General features: G+C 27.5%; 1 protein-coding gene across 3 annotated transcripts in view; it reads left to right on the plus strand.

Moving 5' to 3' along the window:
- LOC129971401 (CCR4-NOT transcription complex subunit 6-like) overlaps nt 1–25,992 on the plus strand; it is a 186,849-nt gene extending 160,857 nt beyond the window's left edge. For all 3 annotated transcript variants that reach the window (XM_056085141.1, XM_056085140.1, XM_056085138.1), the window contains 7 exons: nt 13,597–13,662; nt 14,092–14,249; nt 17,740–17,894; nt 19,219–19,370; nt 21,383–21,604; nt 22,836–23,013; nt 24,847–25,992. In XM_056085141.1, the coding sequence (XP_055941116.1) occupies nt 13,597–13,662; nt 14,092–14,249; nt 17,740–17,894; nt 19,219–19,370; nt 21,383–21,604; nt 22,836–23,013; nt 24,847–25,075 (1,160 nt within the window). In that variant the 3' untranslated portion in view covers nt 25,076–25,992. The remainder of the gene's footprint in view (nt 1–13,596; nt 13,663–14,091; nt 14,250–17,739; nt 17,895–19,218; nt 19,371–21,382; nt 21,605–22,835; nt 23,014–24,846) is intronic.
- Nucleotides 25,993–26,417: the final 425 nt, after the last annotated feature.

Raw genomic sequence — 26,417 nt, forward strand, 5'->3', positions numbered from 1 at the left:
TTACAGTATTTGAATATCGTTACTCATTTATTTTATCTTAATTTTTTTTCAATCTTACTAGAAATTAAAAGATATATTAAACGATTTCAACGTAAACGTGCGTTATTATACATTGGGAATTTTCTAATCATTCTCCATGTAAAAAAAATGTGATATAATATATAAATATAAATGTGGTTGACAAGTGTCAAATCTTTAATTTTCATGTAGTTTTCTACAATTAATTTTTCAACCATATCTGTCTATAATAATGCGATTTGTATATTATTCAGTGCAAATGCCACTTTTTTTTTGTCATTTGAGTATTGTTTCAATTCTCTATATATTTCTTATTTTTCTGAATATAATAGTTTTCACATTCAAATGCATGAAAAAAAATTATTCCAAGCGTTATCAAATTGTTTATTTTAGTTCTATTGTGTGCTTCAGCAGCCGTTAAAATTACTGTCAATTTGCATTTCTTAATTAAGAGTTTTTATTTGTTATAGACGCATTCCGCTGAAGATCAATTCAAGCAGAACTATTAAAATACACCATTGTTCATTCGGAAAGGTTAATGAACATAGAATACCGTTTTTTTATGTATAATTTGTTTGTTGTAATAAAAGTAATTACTAGCGAATTTGTAGCTAATAACTTTCATTCTAAACACTGAAAAGTAAATTCATATCATGTTGCGTTAATTTGATAATTTTCATTTAAATGCTCCGAAAGTGATGCATTAACTATTTATAATCCCTGTTTAATTTGCAGTGTTTATAAAGGAACTTGAATTCGGTAATGAACTTCGCTGGCTTTCTGCTATTGTAGTACATTTTTTTTTATATCATGCGTAGGTTTAAATAATGCCAAATGAAAAAAATTTGGAACTTTTGCTATTGCCATCCATATGAACAGCTAATAAATTTTATTATTCAAAATTTAATTCATTAATGATGAGCTTTTGAAATAAGATTTTGTTGGGAAGGAAGAAAAGAGTTTGTGTCAAAATTATTAACATTGGTCATTAAGTCAATGCACGAAATTAAGTCAATGCAGTTGTAATTGTAGTACTTAAATTATTCTCATTGAATCAAAATTAAATCCCCTCCATTGGAAGACTTAATTTGCATTATAACTTAAATCATTTTCATTTAATCAAAATTAAAGACTAATATTTGCTTTATTGGTGCAGAATATTTTTGGGGGTAATTTTATTAAGCACTTCAAAGCATTTGAAATTTATTCAATTCCTGAAAATAATTATAAAAATATAGTTCGCTCCTATAACTTTCGATGAATAATTTTAACTATATTCGTGCTAATTTTTAACCTAACTTAATACCTTTTTTGTGCAAAGTGTTACCAAGATTAATTGTAATTATTGCGTTCGAACCCTTTTAAATACCTTGATTAATTAAAGACAAGAAATGTCTCAATAAATTCCATTTGAGTTTTTTTCTTGAACGCGACAACCATGCCATTCAAATTGCTTGTTCGCATAGCTTGAAAATTAACCCTCTGAACGAACATCTATCATCGTTAGGTCATTAATATTCTGTGAAGAGCGACTTGGCTTTTAATATGGTTTCGGTGCCCCAGGGAGCGCATTACATAAATGACCGCGTAAGTTGAGTGCTTTTTTAATTTTTCATTTGTAAATTTATTTTCTCCTTGTCCCTTGGCGTCATCTTAATAAAACTGGTAGACAGGTCTCCTCGTACCTGTTAATTAAAGGTAGACCCCAAACCATTCTGCATGTGGACGCATTCTTTATATATATTTTTTTTCTCTTTATTCCACGTGCTTAAGTGGTCTAAAGTTGCAATTCGACATTAAGGACTGATCTGAGGACAAAATATTGGTGTACTGTGTCTTCTGTGTTTGGTTGTTTACATATACGAATTTATATTTTCCGATACTCTCTGTTCAGTATATTGAAATCATGCTGACTGATATCGTCTATTTCCATTCAAGTGATTGTGCAAAAAATCGTCTACCCATTACCGCTGAATTGAATATTCTAATTTGTATCTATATAATCATTAGTCTGAGCATTAGGTGGTCGTTAAAACTGAGTCGGCAGCAACCTTGAATAAGTACGCCAACGTTCACGTGTGATTAGGGCGTTGCAAGATATTTTTCAAAATGTCTTCGACTTGAAATAACGATCATGATGCAAGTGGCTCCAGCATACCTTCCTTCATTTCGAAATCCTTCCTTTTCATCCTCAGTATGCTGCATTTATGAAATGATAGTCGGGTTCCTGAAGATCTTCTTTCAGCAAAATGCATAGCTATTATTTAAATATTTTTTGCATTTTTTTTTATGAAGATGAAAGAAATAAGAAAACAAATAGAACCTCTTCTCTCCGAACGATCTTTAGTTGATGCTATAATAGAATTTGATGAATGGTATTTTTGACCATTATTTTTCAAGACCTAAGAGTAACTAATTATTTTCGAAAAAGCGTATTAGTTGCTTTTACTTTCGTGATATAAGTATTAGAAGTATTAGAACTTCTAATACTTTTGATAAGTATTAGAAGATCTATATCCTTCTTCTGTTTGAATCCATTGGCTCTAAATTATTTGGGAGGATTTTGGTTAACCCTTTAGAAATTACTGCGCTAATAAGATATTTATGGCTTGTCTTTTCATGAGCAGAAATCTCGCATCTTTTTAGTTTAGCAATTTTCATAATATCGTGAATAAAAGCGTGAACGGAGTTGCTTCTATGTTACTTATTTATCGTGTTATCCTCATTTTGATGACGGTACTTAAATTGGAGCACTTTTATTTTAATTAACTTTTAACAAATATACTTAAAAAAAACATAAAACCTATCTTTTCAAATTAAAAGCCATTTTTCATAAAGAGTTCCGAATGGTCTCAAGATATCCACCATACGTTCCATAATCCACTTCACGTTCCATTATTTTTAATGAACCTATGTAGGAAATATATTTTTTTCCAGTAGGAATTGAATTATCGTTAAACCTTAATCTTATTTTCTATTATTATTAGCTACCTTTCCCATGGTTAAAAAAAAGTTCATTTTTATAACAACTTAAGCTGTTTGCTAAAAGTATGCGAGTACTCGGTTAATATTGCAGCGATGAGGGAGGGGGTGAAAGCATTCAAAGGTTGTATATTCTCAGAAGGGAATTTTACCAAATTTAAACTAAGCAAGTATTCATTTCAGTTGCGCTACTGTACTTGCAGATGTTAAAGAAATTAAACCTGAAAAATGAAGGAAAATCGGAACCCCGCACAACTCATCGGGGAGTTTGAATTCAAGAAATTAGAAAATAATATTCAGCACGTGGATAATTTGAGTTTGTTTGTTAATTATGATTCAAATTACTTTCAGTGTAAGTAATTATAACTTAATCATAACCGCAGGTGTGGTCTTCCCAAAAGGGTTCTGCTATATGCTCTGCTAAAGTTATCTGCCTGAACACGCATAAAATTTTGAACCCTGGTTAAGTCTGCGATTACCTTGTATGATATTGCCTGAACAGTAATTACAAAAAATTGATCTTTGGGGAAAAAAGTACTAAATTGAAGCCAATCTATTTTGTGATCCTTGGCGATTTTTTTCCGATTCATTTCTCCATACAGTTTATAGTACCCGAAAGTCAAATTTATGTTTTAGATGCCTTTTTTAAAATCAATTGAAATCAAAATTTGACACAGAATTACAATTGTAATCCCAAAATTGCATACTAAATTTAATATATTTATATCATTGCGTTTTGCAGACTGACAGATGGGCATCTATCTCCTTGTTGGGCTTGGCTCAGAATTTGATAGGTGTCTATACTATGCATGTTAATTCTATGTATTAAATTTATCGATCCTTGCTCTCTTCGTTTTGTTGCAGTTATCGTGTTAACTTGTATTCAAACAGCCGGACAGGCTTCCTTCTGGCGGATTTTGCTCAAAATTTGGTAGAAATCTCCGAATTTAGTGTAAAGACCATATACCAAATTTTATCTATCTAGCCCAAATTTTTTTTTTTTTTAGTTATCTTTGTCACAGACTGCCAGAAATATGTCTTTCGGAGGTTTAAAACGTGGAGATGCGCCAAAATTTAGAATTCGAATTTTTTGACGATTACAATATTTTATCTATACTTAGTATACGAGATAGTAAAAAGAAAAATACAAGCTTAATAAGAATTTTTATATTTCTTTTTGGAAAAGAAGTATCTAAATATATTGTCAGATTTAAATTTTGATATTATCTGTTATTTCAGCTTTTCAACATTTGTTTGTATTTCAAAATGATTGTCATTTTATGATTTTGTGCATTTTTATTATGTAATAAAATACTTTTCGATGTAAATTTTTTTATGGCACTCTTATTCTATATTTAAATAACTTTAATCTTAACCAAGGTTGTCAAACTCTTTTCTCACGTGACTTTTAATAGTAAGGAAAATAAAGCCTTCAATAGCGCCATTTCCTTCACAAAAATTTAACTTACCCTGAAAATTAAATGAATAAAACGATTTAAAATAATGCGGAAATTCTAATGAAATTCAGACAAGATTATTTCTTTTATTATTTTCGTTTACAAATGTCAAGAAATGCCTTAGAACAATTTCCACGAATATTTTTTTTTTTCAAAAGTCGACCAATAATTTCTGAAATCTCTATCTGTATCTCTGCTATAGCATTCTGTGAAAATCGAGTATAATTTTGTTGGGTATTTAATAGAATGTTGGAGAGATCGTATTAAAAAAAATATTTCAAATTGCTGTCTGCAAATTTAATTATAGTTATTTTTTTTTTCAAATTACCCTACTCTATAATTAATTTTTTTTATGTCTAACTCTGCAGCATTTATAAGATTCTGACATCAGTATTCTTTTCCTGTAAGATTATGGGGATTTTAAAAAAAATGTACTCAACTTCCCATGAACTTGAAAAGTTTTCTTCCTTTTTTTTCTTTGTTATTTATACTGTCTTTGCTAAATTATTTGATAAAGAAAACCATGTACATTTAAAAAAAACTAATTTTTTTATAGAGCAAAATTAAAAGGAGAATATTAAGGTTAGTATCCCGATGATGCTTCATTTATTTGAGGTCATTCTTTTTAACGAAGGTCTTAAGTAAATGACCCCTTCATTTGAAAGCGCAAGCTTTTTAATAATTTTCTCGTGGCAATTACATATTGTTATGGCAAACCGAAATCGTGAAAAAGTTTGATAATAACTCCATTGCGAGGGGGGTTTTTCCCCCTTTTTCTAAAAAACCTGAGTGACTTCAATATTTTGATATTGTATTAGATACCGTGATGAAACTTTTCATCAATAACTTAAATATTTTTGCGATTTTTTTTCTTTTAATTTTTAATCTTGCAGCACAGCTGTGCTGGTCATTCACTTTCATAACGCAAAGAAAAGCATCCGACTATTAAAGAATCCGCCGGGCATGTGGAGGTTAGTTTTTCGTAGACATGCAGTCTGTCTTTCATACCGGGGAAGTGCGTATGGGGGGGGGGGAGCTTGAACTTGTTTCTCATTCATGAACTTGCTCGGTGTTTAATATTTATTTATTTTATTATTATTATTATAGCATGAATTTCATACGTATTCTTGAAGTGCACAAGCCAGAATACTAAAGAGCATGGACTGATCTGACGATATTTTGTGTATGGTACATTTTAATTATTTGCAAGTAACGTGAAAAAGTTTCGAACTTGTGACTAGTGATTGTGAATTTGCGGTTTCTATGGATTTATTCGTACGGTGAAATTGATATTTTTCTCATTTAATATGCTATTGGAAAGTGTAGAATATTGATATTTTTTGTTTTGTTTTCTTTAGCTATTACTCACCCGCAAGTGCTTCGTGTAGCCATTTGGATACACGTTTTTATTTCCATTTATCAGCTTCACATGATTGTTACAAAGGGCTACAATGGGTTTTATAAACCCTTTTTCAAATGCTTTTTAATAAATATTTGTAGAAAACACCAACGTATCTAGAATTAAATTTAAACTGGAAACATGAAAAGATAGCAAAATGGCTGTTGCGTGAATAGTTTTTTTTTTTTTTTTCATTAAAAATACCATCGAAATATCTTTTTTTGCATAAAAAAATATTTTATTGGAAAAGGATTTTTATTTTTAATTCAGAAGTGTTATAATGTAATTAGTATCATTGACATGTTGTTTATCATAATGTAACCATGTGGTACATTTTAATTTAACGAAACAAAATAATTTAAAATTGCTTTCAATAATATTCCTGTATTATATGCTCAAAGAATATAGATTTTTTTTTTTGAAATAAATAAATAAATAAACAAGTCGTGCATTCTAGGGTTAACATATATAGAGAGAATTTTCTGTCATGCATTCTTATTTCTTTGTTACATTTTAGTGGGGAAAAAAAGCCTTATTTTCTAAAAATTCTTTCTTGCCTTAATTTAAAATTATAATTGATGCCTAAGAAGAAAAAAAATATATGAAAATTCACAATCTCTTTGATCAAAGATACAACCCTTTGAGATGTTTTCAGATACTAATCTAATGATAATAATAATAACATCGAATTTCATAATGCTTCGTTCTTCGCTATGTGAAATTTTAAGAAAAATCTTGAGCATTTTGGAAATTTCTGTAGTGGATGAACATTTATAAAATATAGCATTTACCATTACTCTCCTTGTCTTTTCGCCAAATAAATCCTACCTAAGCAATTGTGGCTCAAGACAAATCAAAAACTAGGAATTCCACTTGAATAATTATTCTAGAAATTAATAATTATTCTAGACCAATTAATAAACTTACAAACCAGACATAATTAATAAACCTAATTTATTGATAAGATATTATATTATTAATATATGTACTTTTAATTTGTAATAATACTATTGTACATCAATCAGATTAACTTAATTTACAGATTGATTAATCATTAGCTGTAAATTAGATACTATACCTTCTTGGTCATTTGTTTACGAACTGTTAAAAGCTGCATGTAGTCCGTCTGCTTTCATTATTCCACATTTGTGATATAAAATGGTATTTAAATCATTATTCCTATTTAATGCATATTAGAAAACAAATTGATAAAAAAATGCTTTTTTTATATATATTTAAAAATATATGTTTGAAATCGTTTAACGCCATCACGATAGAAATGTTTTTCGACTTTTTTATTCCAAACTTATTTCTTAAGACACCCTGCTTTACATTAAAATTTACTAATCTTTCTTAACACTTTGTTGACCGGCAATTTCATACAAAAATTTATTTTGTTGACCGGCCATTTCGCACAAAAATGTATGCATGGCACCCGCTATTTGATATAGAAAATATCTCATGTCACCGGGGCAAAAAATGTAATTGAATAAAATTCGAAGTGATTTTCAAAACATTTTATTTGCACAAAACAATAGTAAAACTAATAATAACAATAATAATAATAATAACTAATAATTTTTTTTTGTATGGTAAAAATATATCAAAGTGCAAAGACGAGTTATCTCGTCACCGGTCAACAACGTTCGGGCATGAAAAGACGAGTTATCTCGTCACCGGTCAACAACGTTCGGGCATGAAAAGACGAGTTATCTCGTCACCGGTCAACAAAGTGTTAAACAACTGTTAATCCCTTTTCATAATTGACGTCTGTGTAATTTTTTTTAATGTTTTGGCCTATTTATTACTCCACATTCTGATTTTCTTAATCCTTTGAGCAAACTTGTTGAATTACGTGTTAAATTCTTATTCGACCTCCTACTGTTTTTCTTATGCATGTCAGCTTACTATTCTGAAAGAATTAATATTTTGTTTTCATTACCAAGATAGAAAGTTTACTAAAGATAAAGCAGAAATTATGATTTCTAATTTTGGGGAGCATCTAATAATAAATTGACTGTTTTTAAATTGGGATCTTCCCGCTGTATGTTTCTTCTATTACATGAATCTAATAAACTTATTGGGGCTATTTCATCATATATAATGTTAATGTAATTAAATACATTTCGTATTAATGCCTAAATCATTGTCAGATTATCATATTGTAATATTATTATTTGCATTCTGGTTATCATCTAGCATGTATTTTTAGCTAATAACTCGTAGGATAGTAAAGAGTAACATCTAATTTCATTATGTGATAATAATTTTCAAAATCTGTGATTCTTAAATATTTTATAAAAATTAAGGTTACATTTTATTAGAATAATTTATTCTAATGTGCTATTTTATTTGCAAAATGTGCTCGTGATTATTTTGATACCATACATTTGAATTGTATATAATATCTTCCATTTGTTAAAATTCAATAAGATTTTTAGAATCCCATATTTATGATGAACTTTTCATTACATTCCTATTTATTTGGATTCTTGATTCACAAATTAATCTTTTAACCATTTGTGGATTGTAGTCATTCCGTTTCGAAAAAATGTAAGCAAAAACTATATATTTCCTTTTTATATGGCAAATTAAATAGCTTCTCTTCTTTTACAACTACTGGCATTGACTTGTTAGATGCCAGGGAAAATATTGATGACTTCAAAATTAGCAAAATCCCACGAGCACTTGTTCTACGTGTTTAATTAATACTCTGAAAATTATTACAGAGTTCGCTAACTCTGCTGTCCTCGAGAAGAAGGTTGGGAGGGCAAGGTACGATATTCGCTTCAAGCGATTCAACCTTGTTCGTCCCTGAAAACTGGGTGTTGAAAGCTGTAACTTACAATGTTGACATTCACTGGGCATCAGACGCCCGGTGAGGTTTTAAAAGGATATCCAACTGCTCGACATTGACATGCCTTGCTGTGATAGCCTTAGCCGTCCGTTTTTGTAATAAATCCATCTGCTTGTCTTCAGAGATGTGTCAACAGGCCTTCCGCCTTATCTTAATAACGTTCATTTGGATAGTAGATCGGCCTTGTTTTCACAATCCTTTATATAGATACAGAGGATTCCATTACTCAATAAATCCGTGTTCGTTGAAGGTTGGTGTTTGACTTTTCAACAACATACGCCTTTTCGTTTTTAAGAGACAAAGAACGTTAGCCGTACGGCCGAATGATTCTACGCAAAAGCAGGTGTATTTTGATAAAAATGGGTTCAAATGTTTCATCAATATGAATTGAGAGTAAAGCTACCGCTGTTGGTTTTTTCCATTGACATAATTCATTTATTACGAATATATGATGCGTTTCGAATACGTTTGCCTCCCACTTGATGTTCTGTAGATGCTAATAGCATTTCGTAACTTTCGAAAAATAGTTAATTCTCTGTACTGTCTTTGATGAAAGGTGGGATTGCCTTAGCATTTCCTTTCAGCCGCAAAATTTTATTTCCTCTTCTTTGTTTACGATATCTTTTAAGGCTGCTATTGTTTGTGAAACGGCTTTCTTTTTACACTGCTGATAGTATGGCCATAATCCATGAGCAGATGTAGGTCAAGATTTGTAATTTGCGCATACTGCTACCGGGAAAGTAAATCGACCGACTCTTTTATATATGTAAAATTCATTCATTTTGCTGTCAGAAACTTCCAGTTTTAATTTTGAAACACGAATATATATATATATATATATATATATATATATATTGCCATGATTTCATGTTGCAAAAAGTCCATCTTATCTTTTCAGCCTGTTAATCCGATTGTTTGCTTTAGATCCATTTTTAATGTATAACTATGCTGAAATTAGTTTGATTAAATCTGTTGTTGATAAGGGTTTTTTTAATCGTTTGAATTAATTTATCATAATCGCTGTCTGTAAAAAGAAGTTAACAAAAATATTATAGATATACGCATTTTTATCAAAGTTCTGTGCATTGCGTAACTCCTATTGCAGAAATTGACGTATCAAGTTTTAATTAATGCAGTTATGATAAATCATTACTGATAATAAAAAAAAGGCAGTAAATTTCGTCCACTGACAGATGCGATAAAACAACCTATAAATAATTTTATAAAACTGTTTCTTACAAATTAATTTTTTACAGGATATATATATATCATACCAGCATCGTAACTAGATATTTTATCAATAATCGAACATTTTATCATTGTTTTTAGCGGCATATGAGCAAAATTATTGACAGATTTGCTTAGTATCCTCCAAAACAAATTTAAGAAATAGGTCATAACAAATACAAATTTAAAAGATTGTAATATCTAAAGTTTGTAACGTACATGGATTGAATAGTTATTTGTCTATATGAATAAATTGTTTGCAAAAGACTGTGTGGTTTTTTTATTATTAATAATAATAATAATTTATTCTCGAACTTTCTTTTTAATCTTAAACCCGCAACTACGCAACTCTTGATAAAATATTATTGATTTTTTTTACCTATACTTGTTTTCCTACCCAATATCTTATTGATTGAAGTTTTATAAGTGCAGTGTATAAGATGATTGCTGCGATCTCTGAAGCTGACCTCGAGTGAATAGGCAGTCCGTTGTTCTACATTGTAAGAAGAAAAGGAATTGCCTGTTGATATTTATTGAGTAGTTCGTAATTTTGTCTTTGATAAGGCAACCCAAAAAATCTCTCCAAATGTTAACTTTGTTATTTAATTTCGAGCCTTATCAATAAAATATATTTTTTGGTCTCTCATGTAACTTTAAATAAACCAAGAAATTTAGAACGACTTCTGTTCTGATAAGATGAACGGAAATCTTTTCAAGGAGCAGTAGATATTTATGGTGGTATCTCTATACAAGGTAATCTATATTTACTATGAAGAATGGATTGATACTACCTTGAAAAAGGTACATTTTAAATGTTCAAATTTAACGAGATTTTAATTTGAAAATTAAAATCATTATTTAATTCGGTTTGAAATTTGTTATCTTGCGAGTGCATATCCGTATTTTTCTTCGATCTTTTATATTCAATTTATTCATTTAATTTAAAATAGATCAATTGAATGGTTGATTATGTAGCATTGGTTTGAAATTATATTTAAGAATTTGTTTCTGTAAAAAATTTCTTAGATTAAATTCAGATTTAGATTAGATGTCTTAGATTAAATTCAGCTCTTGAATATGCTTGAAATGTATTTGAGAGTATATTTCTATAACATTTCCATACATTTGTTCTGTTCTTGGTTTGTTTGTTTTTTCTCCCTTTACTGTTACCTTCTAATTTTGGATTTTATTGTGATAGAAACATAAAATTTAAATTCATATATTCCTTACATTGTTCAAGAAAAATTAGACAATTGAATACAGCTGTGAAGATTGGAAAATTCAGGCTGTTCTAATATAAAGTTAGAGTATTATTATTTTCCGTTATTCTTGATTTGCATATTGAATTTCTATAGGCATAGATAAAGTATGTTTTAAGATATTACTGTCTTATTCAAAACTGTATGCTACTGATAAATATTAGGAAATTTATGCTCTGCAATTTTTTCAAGCAGTCTTATAAATGACAAGGGACAGTAGTTTGATATTACTTTATGAATAATATAATAAAGATTATATTTTTGTTTTTCCTTCAATTTTGACGCTATTTTTAAAAGATACCATAGGTTCAACGATCGTAGAATTGCGGCTCTGATGGAGCAGATACTAAAAGCGGAGGAGATTGTCGAAATTGTCGTTTTTCTTTTTTTAGCTTATCCCTCTTCTGTGCTATGAAATGTTGTATGATTATCACTTTTTTTTTTCGTCGATTCCACCTGTACCAACAGTAAATAAAATGATGCTTTTCATTGTTCTTCCTTCGTTTGTATGCCCATACATTTATTCACAATATATCTACATAAAAATAACATTTAAAATGCGCAACAAAAACTCTAGATGACACACTTAACAATCAGTCCGCGACGTGTTGTTTGCTTTTGCAAATGCGAGTGGAACATGGCAAAGCATCATCTATGCTGAAGGAGAATAGCTGTGCTACTTTCAAGGTTAAAAAAGAAAATAGCCTCTATATCGTCGATTTTTAAAGTCAAGACCCGAAGGGGAAAATAAATTCCCTTTTTATTTCTTTTTGTTAAATCGTGCGTGTGGTGAAGCGTTGAAAATATAATTATTTTCTGCTGGGATAAAAAAAAAATCAACCTATTTTTTGGTGAACTTGGCGGTTTCCTTATATATGCGTTGGTGTGGATTAAAGGCTTTAAAAAAAAAATTCAGTGTCACTGACTTGTTTTCAAATGACCTATCTGACGTTTTATTTTATTTTATTTTTCGTTTCTTTACTTCGAAAACAGATTTCTTAAATGAATAAATGTCATCTAAAAAAATAATTGTTAGTAAAAGCTGGTTTTTGTTAGTTAATTAATTTTTTATTAAATACTTGTATTTTAGAAAAAATAAACTTGGGCAGGGGGGAGAAGTTAATTTATCTGCTTTTGTTTTGTGTGAACTTCATAAATGTAGAGATTATCTCTTCTGTATCTAATGTATTTAGTAGAAGAATCCTTATTAAAATTGTTATGTGTAGGAATTCATCATAATAACTTTTTAACTAATTAATAACTTTTGGATTAGATTCAGTACCTTTTTTTACTTTCTCATGTACGTAGTTTCGAGAAAATATAGTAAGTGTTAAAAAATTCGAACTCGAACTTCTTGTGACGAATATCAAAGTTTTAGACCTTCCTGAGTTCGGAAAATATCTGTGACAAAAATAACTCAAAAACACTTTGAGCTACAAAGGTGAAATTTGGTATATGGTCTTTGTACCAGAGGTGTAGATTTCTATCCAATTTTGAGTGAAATCCATTTCGAGGAAGTTTAACCGACAGTCCTAATATACATTAACACGGCAATTACAAAACGAAGAGAGCTAGATAAATAAAATTATGTTCACAGATTTAACATGTGTTGTGTAGACAATTTGTCAAAGTTTGAGCCAAATTCATCAACGAATTAAGTATCTGTCAATCTTTACTGTCAGAAACATATAAACGCGATAATTCAAAAACGCAGTGACTCAAGTATATCAGATTTGGTATGGGATTTTGTGACTACAAGTGCAATTTTGTGTCAAATTTTTGTTTCAATCGGTTAAGAAAAACGGGTCTAAAGTACAAATTCGGTTTTGTGTATTATCTCCGCATGGCAGGAATTAATCGCCAAGGAACAAACGATAGATTTGGTAAAAACTTTAAATTCTCGCCAGAAGTTAATATTTCGTAACTACTGCTCGCCAATGCCATGCAAAGTGTTCTCTAGCATGACAAGTTTATTAAAGAATATGCTACAAAGCTTTCTGGAGACCACTGGCGCTGGTTAAGATAATTATTTCGATTTTAAATTCTGTTGAATTATTTTTTGATAAAATTCTTAATATTTTAATTATTTTACCGTTTAATAATAAAATTTATAGTTAACAAATCTCGATTCATTTAAATCTTCATAAAAAAAAGAGCAGCGAAAATTTACAATTTGACTGAGAAGTTCTATTTTTAAATCATTCTATGTATATGCAAATAATAAGTCAAGAATCTTTCGTAAACGAAAGTTTCGAAACTTCTCCATTTCTACGAATTTTTTTTTTCTTGCATATTTGTTTAGTGCAGAAATAATTTCGTTAAACATTGAAAATATAATTATCTGCATTAATTTTCTATGTGTGTGCTCATGTTTATTTTCCCCATTTTACTTTTCAGTTCCGTCATCACATCCACCTCAAAGGCCATGGATTATAATGAATGAACAGGAACTTACATCTTCTTGTAAGTCAATATTATTAAATCCGTATTGTTCCAGCTGATTTTCTCTTTTAAGATTGGTACTTTAACATGTACGAAGTTCACAATCTGTTGGTTGTTCTAAAAGGTTATTTCAAAGAAGAAGCTATATTCATCTGCAAAATAATTTGTTTAGGTGTTAAGCAAAAAAAAAGCTTAATTTATAAATTAATTTTGCACATTCTGTTAAGAAAAATACATTATAGGCTCTGATATTTTTTTTCTTGATTTTAATTTATTATAATAAGCTGTACTGGAAAAATAAAAGAGAGAAATTGCTTTTTTTTATATAACGGCGAATAAAATCTATACATATACTAAAAAAAGGGCATTCATTTGTAAACAATAAGAATTTTTTTTTTTTAATAATGGAAATTTCTTAATATTTAAAATACTGTTTTTATTTTATTTCAGGTTCGTTCACAGTCATGTGCTACAATATTCTCTGTGATAAATATGCTACACGTCAAATGTATGGTTATTGCCCAAATTGGGCGCTAGATTGGTCTTATAGGAAAAAAAATATTTTACAAGAACTTCTTCATTATAAAGCTGATATTATTTCTCTACAAGTAAGTATTTTTGTTTTCTCTACAATTCGTTTAAAATTATATTGGTAATTTTAAAATATTAAGATTACATATTTTATTTTTTTAAGATTATATATTTTCATATATTACTTTAAAAAAAACTTTTTGTCGAAAGATCTTTTACTTCCCATTCTGTAGGTTTTGCAAGCAAATTGTGTTGCCATTTGCATTTAAAAAAAACTGCTTAAAAATTTGACTATACCTCATTTTTCTAATGTTATAGAAAATTGTATGAGTATCTTTGGTCTTTAATTCTACAGTTTAAATTAATTTTAAAATTCCTACATGCCAAGATTCAATCATTCTTCATGGATTTTTTTTGAAAAGCGCAGTGAAAAAATTATACATGAAACTATCCAAATAAAAAAGTAAAATAAAGTAATTTTAACCATGAAAATAAAAAAATCCAATTATATAAATGAATCATTAATTCTTCGAATAATCGTTGTATTTCTGTCTAAAATTCATGCTTACCGTGAATATATATATAAAAAAAATTGGATTAGATTGAGCCATTCATTTTTGAATAAACTCTGGGTGATTTTACATTCTTATTTTATACTAACCGAATTTGGTGACCAGTTGATTCATCGGGTATTTTGGTTGCGTTTACTTGCAACTAAACTTCTTATGCAGAACTTAATGTTCATGATTCTCTCTTGAAAATATTTTCATACATCAAATTGTGAATTTTTATGATACTTTTAAGCATGAATTGAAATATAATTCGTATTAGTTTAATAATACTTTTTCTGTTCTACATGTATATGAACTATTCTATTAGAATCAAATCCCATGACATCATAGCACTTAAATTCATAATTGTCCTGTTCACCAATTTTCTAATTCTCAAGGTGCTGTAACTTTTTTTTTTAGTCGTCTTGTAAACTATACAAATATTGTACAGAAACTTTCTCCTTTAGCTTTCAATAATGAAAATATTTAATAAAACATTGAAAGCAGTTTGAATTTCAAAGCAATTATGTGATCAATTGTGGGAAATTAGGCACAAAAAAAAACGTTGCTAAAATCCAGGAAAGAGACATACGATTATTAAAATTTGATATCATCAAAATAATTTTTAAATTTTGAAACAGTGTAAAATTCAATTTTGTGCAATAATATTTACGATAGTTATCGCTGGAAAACGGCGTAATTCAGCTTTTTTTTTTTTTAATTATTTAAAAAAAAAACGCTGCAAAGTGCGCATTTCTACCCACCAAAGTATATAAATGCCAAAATTTAAAGCTGTAGGTCACATTTTCCTGTAGATTGCCAATACATACATACATACAGATTTTCATCTTTATTAGTAGTAGAGATTTCATTAATGAATTTTTTCTACAGTATTTCCGGAAGTAATTGAATATTTTCAAACTAATTTTTGAAATGCCATTTAGAGTATTTAAAGTTGTTAATTGAACAAACATATAAGGAAGCTGCATTCCTCCTTGGGAACACATATTGGACACAATCATCAAAAGAACTTCAGTATTGGAACTTTCCTATAGCATTAATATCATTCTCAATTTCTAATTTTATCTTAATATCTCAATACGATTAATTATTTTAAATTCTATTTCAAAATAATCTTTATATGGCCTCAAAATGAGATGTTCAACTTAGCTAATCAACTGTTAACATATTTCCTGAACAGAGCATAATGAATAACATTCACTTGCTAACATATATTACCTATGGTTGTTTTTTAAGTAGTGTGTTTGTATTTTCCTTTAAATATCTTGTAGCAGTTTTTCCATGTATTTATATTGATTTTTTTATTTGCTTTTTATTAGCCTTGTTAAAGCCCTTTGTTGCCTTAAAAAAATATGAAAAATTATTTCAAAGTCATTTGTTAAACAGTTAGAAGTCTGATTATTTTGTTATGTATATATGAATTAAATTTTATCAATTCTTGTGGTATCTTGCCAATCATTAAATGTATCTTTCTTGTATCCTTAAATGTACATAAAATGTATCTTTTCAAATTTTAACTTATATTTAAAACAACCTGATCAACATAATAAAATATTAAATTTAATTCACACAAGAAGAAATTACTTTAAAAATATTGCATTCTTAGAAGAGAATCCTCAAAACCTTATTCTTGCAATTGTCAATGCATTTATTATTATACTTAATTAAATGTCTGTAAAATATTATGGCATTGATGGGACTTTTAAAATTGTTTTTTTTTCCCCGTAACTAGGTAATAACCTTTTGATGATTTATTAGAAAAAGTGTATTTTTAGGATTTGATGAATATAATAGTTAGCAATCCCAATTGTGATTTTTTAAATTATACTTATTAATTTTATGCATCCATTGACATTGTTTCCACACAGAAAAATGGATTCAAAACTCTGAAAGAGTTGGAATACATTCAAACCAGTTAACTTTTTTCCCTCTAACCATAGAAGTAACTAAAATTGTTGGATTAAGTGTTAAGGTTAAATGTATAAACTCTGACAGTACATTAAAAAGATAAAGTTGAATGCCAATCAGCATGATATTTGCTATTGAAATTAATCCAAGCAAATGCTCTAAATATAAATATATCTTAGGAATGGAAATATATTGTTTGGGATTTTATTGACCATATCAATAATTCTTAAGTTTTAATAAAACTAGAGTACATTTTATATTTTTGAGTACTTTTAATCTTTTATTCGTGCAATAAAAAATTCTCTTTCAATATTTCTGCAAAAGAATATTAAAAATTTAACATTTCATTATGGGAAATGAGAAAAAAAAATTTTAATGCTGGAAAAATATCTTTATTTTTATAAAGGCATTTTTTTTATACAAAATAAAAAATTTTAATTAATTTGATTTTGTACGAAAAAAAAATTTGAATGTCTCTTTGCCTTGATAACTGTAGACACTATATTGTTTTTTCCAATGCTCTTGTAAAGTTTAAATCATAATTTTTCAATATAGAAAGAATTTAGTTATTTCCCACTCTTTACTATTAAGCATATTTCTACTATTACTTTTGAATTATATGGGATAGTAAAAAAAAGAAAGAAAAGAATTCTTTGATTAGATTAATTAAAATTTATCATTTATTTTTACAAATTTCCTTATGCTGCAAATGCAGATAATTATTGGACCCAAAACCAATTCTATTGAATATCAATTATGTATGCAAGTTTAGTGCAAGATGTGTAGCTTATTGTTTAATGTAGAAGTTCAAAGGAGGGAATTCCTGTTCAAGTGTAAAATTTCTCACCTAATATAAGACAAAATTTTAATGTCTGAAACAAAATAACACTTTTAATTTCAAATTGGAATATTATGTCAATGAAGTTGGTTTTCCTTTTTAACTTATTTTATGTGTTAAAAATAGCTTTTCCTTAAATTGATATCAGTTTTAATTTAATAAAAAGTTAATAATTATTTTAATGCCATTTTTATTATTAAAAACATTATACCACCTGAAAAAAATCTAAATATATTTTTTACTTTTTAGGAAGTTGAAACAGAACAGTTTTACAGATATTTCAAACCAGAATTAAAGAAAGAAGGTTATGATGGAATTTTCTCACCAAAATCTCGTGCAAAAACTATGTCCGAAAATGAACGGAAACATGTGGATGGTTGTGCGATATTTTTCAAAACTGATAAGTAAGTATGCCATTGTGTTTTCCAACAAATTTGTCCTAAGTCTAAATTATTAAAATTATTTCACTCTGGGTTTTTTTTTTTTCTGAATCATAATTTAAAGAACTAATTATTCACTCTTAGTGATAAAAGTGGCAATGTGATTCATTGTATTTTAAATAAACATATGATTGATTAATAATTTGAAGAATACAAATACACATTTTTGGACATGATCTCTTCAATTGTAAGGAGAAATATTGTGATTTGTATTTCTTTAAACGTCATACATAAAAATTCTGGGATAATTTTATAAAAATGAATACCAAAAAATAAAATACAGAATTTATATGAATGATACATTATAAAAAAACTAAAGCTTTCTCTCCCACTTAAATTGGGCTAAATGAGATTTGTACTTTTTTCATTATTTTATTAACTAAAGAGCACAAATATGAACAATGAGAAAATTATAATGCCGTTTATTTTATTTGAAAAGTTTGCTGATTTTTAATGATAGTGGATACCTTTTCATTCGCATTTTAAATTAGACATTTACTTGTATAAATTAGTTTAGTTATATATAATTAAGGTTTATTTGTATTTTTAAGGACATATTTTTAGTTATCTACTTTAGTTTGAAAAAATTTGTTCAAGTTGGGAAATTCTTTTAAAAACAAGTGAAATTATTAAAATAATAATTGTCCGATGCCTTTAAAAAAACTTAAGGAACATTAATGTTAATTTTTTTAAATTTTGTGACAGTTTTAGGGGTAACATTTTTAAATATATTCATGATAGTATCCTGCTTCAATCAACTTGTGTAATATATTAATTTTGAAAAATATAAATAATCTTGAAAAATATAAGTTTTATTTTCATGGTGATTGCCTTTTTCATATTTAAACCTGCTTCTTATATAACATTAAAGAATAATGAAAAACCATGATTGTGGTTCTTTAGCTTAAATACTGTGTATGATTATGAATAGTTCTAAATTTTAGAAATAAGTGTTTTAAGCTAATTAACATGTGCAGACATTTTTCTTAAAATTCTGCACATACTAGTGTTTCTTCAAAAGTAGTTTATTTACATTCTCTTATTTTTATATAATAACTTCATCTTGAGTTTTCATAATGTTGACCTAATGACATAATTTTTGTGACTGCATTGTTGCTTTATAAATAAGAACATATTTTAAAATATAAACAAATCAAACTTGCAGACATTATCATGCTATGGTGAGTTGGACTAGATGTCCAAATCTCACATTTTATTATTTTATGAAATTGGTTTAAAAATATGCATTATATAGTGATTATTAATACATTTTTGAATTATTTTTCAGATTTACCTTGGTGAAAGATCACCTTATGGAATTCAATCAGTTGGCTATGGCAAATGCTGAAGGTTCTGATGATATGTTGAATAGAGTGATGACAAAAGACAATATTGGTTTAGCTGCACTTTTGCAGACAAAACCAGGGGCTTACAGAGATGGTAATTTTTAAAATATACCTTATATACTTTTTTTTTTATTTCACTCTTGATTTTTTAGATGTAATAAACTATATAAGAAAATTTTTCTTTCTTTGTTAAACTAAATACAAAAAACTACTATGAGAAAAAGATTAATATTGTTCTTTCTCTTGCCTTCAAATTTTACATTTATATGAGGTGATGGTTTCTTTTCAAGAAGGGGATTTAAAATATCTAGAAAGATGTAAATTATCTCCAAAGATTTAAATTATTTAGATCTTATTTTCATTTTTCAGTTGGGAACTTTTTTACATTTTTGTGTTGTCCATTAAAATTAATTTCAAAGTCACCCCATAAATCAGTCTCCAAAGATGTAAAATTTGCATCTTGGTGGTAGCATTAAAAGAGGAATTTTATTGGTTATATTGCGTAGACTATTAAATTACCAAATCTTATTTATTGAATAGACTTATACTTAAATGGAGTTTGTTATTATTTCTATCCAAAAAATTCCTTTGTTATTAACAAGAAGAGAACAAATTCAAGGTTTACTTTTTTATTAACAATAAATTACAAAATTACATGTGATAATTTCTATTAATATTAAAAGAACTGAATTAAATTAAGTAGTATTAAATATTTCGCCTTGTTTGTTTTCAGTATATTTTTTGTAGCTTACATAATATGCTATGAATAGATCCCTTTTCAATCTGTTTTAAAAATATTTCTAACATATATATTGTAAAGATAATAGAAAAGATAAATCCATTTAAAAGTGCATCATCAAAAAATAATTAATAAGCTTTACACGATAGTGAAATAATTTTTTCTGGTATTATTTATCTCAATGTTATTACCTTTAATGTATATTATAATATTAAAATATATTAACTTATAATTACTGGTTCATGAACTTGAATTTTTGTATTGCTGCTTATGATATATTGCAAATTAAATGAGAAAAGTAAATGTTCTCTGAAAGAAAAATAGTGAATAATTGTTGCCAAATTTCATTGCAATTTTTTTTAAAATATGCTGCCTAATGGCAATATATATATATATATATATATGTTTGATTTTTCTCCATGAAAATTTTAGTTTGGTATTGACCATTTATTTTGTCTTGATTATATAGCTATTATCACTAAAAAATTTTGCTTCATTGACCAACACTGGAATATAAAAACTATTGCAATTATCTACAAAAAAAAAGCTCCTAATATTATTATTTGTGAGATATTATTTACTGTAATGCTAATATAATTTTATGAGCCATTTTATCTTTCCAATAAAAAAATGTATTCTATTAGCTTATTAGTGAGCATGCCCTCTATATTAGCATGAAAAATTGTGTATTTCTAGATACATTATTATAAAATGTATTTTAAAGAGGTAAATTATTGAAATTATGTTGTAAAGGAGCAAGTCTGTTATAATAAAGTTTTTCACTTCATGACAATTCATTCAATTCTTTAGCATCTAGTTTTACTTTTCTTTTCAACACTTAGTCTTAGCTTGCTTTAGAAAAAAGGTAAAAATAAGATATTATTTGCTCAGTGTATTCTTTCACAGGAGTAGTTGCCAGCTTTCATAGACATTACTTTCCAAGTAGCTTTTTTTTATTATTTGTCAAATGAATAATGTGACTTCGGTTGCAGGTACATTATTTTTAAAATAATTAATGTTTTAAAACAACAAACAAAGAAGATGCAAAAAAAAAAACTTATCATTGATCATGTGTATTTCAGAAATAGTAGATTCGGAGAGTTCTATTAATGCCTCGTATTTCAAATCTTGACTTATAGTTCATTGAAAGGAATTGCTAGAATATCCAAATCCATGCTTTTGTAGACCCTTGTGGTAAAAATACATAAAATGGAATTTTTTTCTTGTGTGTCTCTCCCACTCTCATGTCCACTGGAAGGTTAATGATAGGAAGTTGGAAAAGGGGGCATGGTCTTATAATATTGTTAGGTATTCCGATTTTTTTTTTCCAGAACATAGATCTCTAACTCATTTTTCATTGTTTCTAGATACTGATATGTCTCAGTTGCTTCTGGTCTGCACTGCTCATATCCATTGGGATCCTGAGTACTCTGATGTAAAATTGATCCAGACTATGATGCTAATGCATGAAATGAAAACCTTTGTGGATGACATCCTTCAAAAGAGTAATGTTCCAGTTCCTCAAAAAGGCGACCCTAATGTTATCCCTTTACTTCTTTGTGGTGATTTTAATTCACTTCCCGACTCAGGTTAGCGTTGTTTGTTTTTATATCTCTGCTGATATAGATCATTATAATATTTGGATTTTCGTAATGATATAAAAAGCAATTATAATCTTCTGAGTTAAAAATCAACACATTTATATAATTTTATGAACTGACATAAAAGTATTTCTTATGTATAATTATTATTCATGATTATTTTGCTGATAGTAATGATGCAACTTAAGTTTTATCTTGTGTGTTTGAATTCCATAATAATTGAACTTTTTGATATATGAAGTATGCAAAGGAAAAATAATGTAATTATCAAAAAATATAAAATCAAGATTTTGTGAATCTTGCTGTTTTGAACCATCTTGAGTTAGAAAAATACATTTTTGGAATTCAGTCAGCCCAACTGACTGCAAACATAGTAATTCAAAAATGCTTTGAACTAGACAAATGAAATTTGGTCTATTGTTTCTTCTCCAAATTTGTAGATTTCTAACAAATTTGGAACGAGATTTATTCTGAGAAAGTCTGTTAACCTTTAAAGATGTAAATATATGTTAAATTTGAAACCATATCCATCAAAAAGTTCGCATTTGTCGGTTAATACATTCACAAGCATGTAAACATCATAACTCAAAGAATGCAATGACAAATATATATGAAATTTGGTATGTAGTTTTGTGACTATGATTGTATTCTTTGTCAAATTTTGATTTTAATAAGTCAGAAAAAAATGACCTTCTAAATTACACATTTGGTTTTCTGGTACTTTTGTATTAATCTTGTCCCTACTATTAATTGCCCCCATTTTGATTTGAAAATATTTCTATCCTACAGTTGATATGCATTCAGCCTCGTGTAATCTTTATTTATTAGAATATGAGTTATAGGGAATAGATTGAATTTCAAATTTAAATTAATTGTAAAATAATCTGAATTTATTGATCATTCCTTTGTCAATTTATTTTTATGTTGGTAATTTTTAATGAAAAGTATATCTTAGTTTATTTTGTTTATTGAAATCTCCAATAATTAATGCCTTCTTCAAATTTAAAGGATAATCAATTGTAAAATGTCAATTATAACGTTTTAAATGTTTTTCAAAAATAAGATTTGCCAATTGCCGTTACCTATTTTTAATCCATAATCTATTTAAACATCAACTTTTACCTAAATAAATGTTACTTTTACCTAATATAAATGTTTAAATGTAATTAAAGTTCTTATATATATTGTTGCATGTTTTAACATTATTTTCTTTTGTTAGGTGTGATTGAATATCTATCTTCTGGACGCGTATCAGTGAGCCACTGCGACTTCAAAGAATTTGTTTATAAAGACTGCTTAAGTAAATTTGGTAATGCAGCAAAAACTAATGAATTTACCCATCCATTTCAAATATCAAGAGCTTATAATGATGGTGTCATGCCGTTTACAAATTACTCGTAAGTTGTTTTTTTTTTAAGTATGATTTTCCATGTTCTACTTAGTTATCTACATTCAAAGAAAAGTCTCAAAAATTTAATTAAAATTTGTATGTATAAAATACATATAAAAATTAACTTATTTCATTTTACTAAAATGAAAATTTCATGAGTGACTTTTTTATATGATGTATGATTTAGTTAAATTGTTTAAAACAATTTTGCCAAATCAATTTAGTTTATTTTAATGCAATTTGCATATAAGCAATGTGGTGCTCATGTATTTTATTATTTTAATATACGAAAACCATACATAAGTATACGAAAACCAAACCATAAAGTATTTCTCCATAAGCCATAATATCAAACACCCATATAAAATGCATTATAATTTTGATCAGTATCATGCAACATGACTATGAAGATGAAAAGGCTTGTCATTCACATATGTGCAATGCAGCCCTCTAAAATGCTTGTCACCATCACGCACATATATGCAATAGAACACACAATGTGTTCAAAGAACAAAAGAATGGAATAAAAAGCTGGACACTCATCATTAAATGTTAGGTGAAATTATTTTGATTTTATTCGTTTTTAAGAAACTACATTTAGTTTTGACAGCAATTATTAAGATAAACAAATATTGCAATTCAAGGTTTAATTTATTTGTTAGTAGATTTTAAACACTGTTAAATCTTAATTATCTTTGTTAATTTAAGTCATGCCTCTAATTAGAATAATACTATAAAATTTTTATCCAGTCACTATAAACATCAAATTTCTTTGCGATGCTTAATTTGTAGGATTTTCTAATTATACTACCGGAGTTTTTCCTGTTATTTTTTAGTTCCAATATAAGAATCAGATGGTTTTTTAATATGCTGTTTATGCTTATATTAAGAAGTAAATTTATATTTGATTCAGTAAATGCATGATAAATTAAAATTGAATAAAAAATGATGAAATAAAGATAATTATTGTAATTAATTCCAAAAATGATATTGCTATTATTTCTTCCATATGTTTTAAAGGCATTTAAACTTCCATACTGGGTAATGTGTGTGTTCTTTATGTGAAATTAACTGCATCTACTAATATATATATTATAATTTTTTCCATTAAATTATTTTCTGTATCTTATTAGTTTTTCTAATTGAATTAGTTCAGTCAGCTTATACTTTAATGTATGCTTTTATATAATTTTTGACTGTCCAAATTATTTTGTTACAAAGTCTTTTTAACAATTATAGAAATAATTCCTTAAAATTTATCCTTTTGTATACATAGTCGATCTTTCTTCTCCTTCCTTACATGCTTTTATTTTTTAAAAAAAGCTTTGCCAATAATATGAATGAATATTAAAGATTTAGGCATATTGAGACATTTATTATTTGCTGTGAAAAGGGTAGGGTGATTCCTTACAGCCATATACACTATGATATTTCAAAAATAAATTTTTATTTATTATTATTCTTTTAAGCCGATTCATTTCAATTTCAATCAGCTATATGTCTATTTAATGAGTATTTATAATGGATTTTCTTCCAATTTGTTTTATATAATTGTAAATATTTTTTTTTTTGTAAGTGGAATATGCTATTTTTAAAAATATTATGAATATATTACAAAACATTTTGAATTATTTATAAAATGTTATGCCCAATGAACTTAGTGCTTACTTTTTTATATAAAGCAAATAATATTGCATTCATGAAAATTTATGTCATTTTGTATTATTTATTGCTAAACTAAAACAACCTGTCTATTATATTTAATCACTAATGATTTATGCCATTTTTATCTTAATAATAAATAGTTTATTTAAAATTAAAAATTCTTCTTTTCTTTCAGATATGATTTCAAAGGTGTCATTGATTATATCTTTTACTCTAAGCTTCATATGTCTGTTCTCGGCGTGCTTGGGCCCATCGACTCCAATTGGTTAGAAGAAAATCGAATCCATGGCTGCCCTCACCCCCATGTTCCCTCTGATCATTTTCCTATTGTAGTAGAACTGCAACTCAACCCCACTCTGCCCATTCAACTCTCCCCACCCAACGGACTCGTTCTGCATAGGTAGCAGGCAATTTCATAAATATCATTCACACACTACCTTCTACTCCATTTTGTTGCACAAATGTCCTCAACACTCCAAACTCCTCTATCTCCAAGATCTCATTTCTCGATGCTGCCAATAAACCAATACAAAAAAAAAATTGCAGTCTGAACAAAATATAAAGACTTATTTAGTTTGATGTCGTTTTCTGTTATAATAATTATTGAATTTGCCTGGTACAAAAAAGATGTTGATGTGATATTCATGTTCCCAATCAAATAAGACATAAAAGTTTTGTTTTTCTCATATATGGCATGTACATTTAGCTGGTTTTAAAAGTAACCAACCTTGGGATACCTCAGAGTTGGATGGAGATAATTTTTTAAATATATAATAAATCTTTTTGTAAGCGGCTTTGTGTATGTATAGGAAATTATAAATTTATAGCACTGCAGATTTTAAATATTTCACTATATCTTAATCATTTATTTCGTAGGTAGACTTTTGTATTTAGATATGATAAAACAAATCCTATTATCAGGTTTGAAACCGTAATTTGATTTTTAAAAAATATAACAGATCAGTATTATTATTCACCTACCCATGAAATAACTTACTTTTATCGGAAATTTTTGAAAAATGTATGTTTTATAAAAACTTTATCTAGTAAATATTGATTGCTTGTTTTAAAAAATATTGAATTTTGCTTTGTATGTTTTATTGATATTGATTTTGTAAACCTTTTTTTGTAAGATTTGTTTTAATTAATGTACATGTCTTCATCGTAATCCATTTTGATTGTAAACTTGCATTCATTGTTTAGCTGTGATATGCTGAGTATAATTAATTGTGAGTTCAGCTTGTATAAAACTGGTTTCAATCATACATGTGAAGGATATGCATCTCGTTTTTCTGTTGCTGAATATGATAACACCATTTTTTTTTAACCATTGAATTCTTTTTAGCATCATTTTAATAATTTTCTGGTGTTTTCCCATTCACCAAAACAGGTAAAGAATGAACATGCATATCCTTTGCATATATCTTACGTCTATAATTTCAGTGTATTTTGTATTTTGATTAGTATGTAATAATTAGTGTACTTAAATTGCATGGTTGTCTTCTAAATATAAAAATCTTGATTGGATTCGCCATCTAAAGGCATGTGTTCATGAAAAACAATTAATAAAAATTTGATTGTTTGTGTAAAGTGCTTTTTGTGTTAATCTCTTGTCAAAAAAGTTTGAAACTACTGAACGTGATATTATTAAATGTGTAGATATTTAAAGTGTGCATGATTTATTGATAATTCAAGTAGCTTTCTGATTTTTTATTCAATTAGATTAATTACTCAAGTTAAATATGC

The sequence above is a fragment of the Argiope bruennichi genome, chromosome 6, assembly GCF_947563725.1.
Source record: "Argiope bruennichi chromosome 6, qqArgBrue1.1, whole genome shotgun sequence".
NCBI classification, from domain to species: Eukaryota; Metazoa; Arthropoda; class Arachnida; order Araneae; family Araneidae; genus Argiope; species Argiope bruennichi.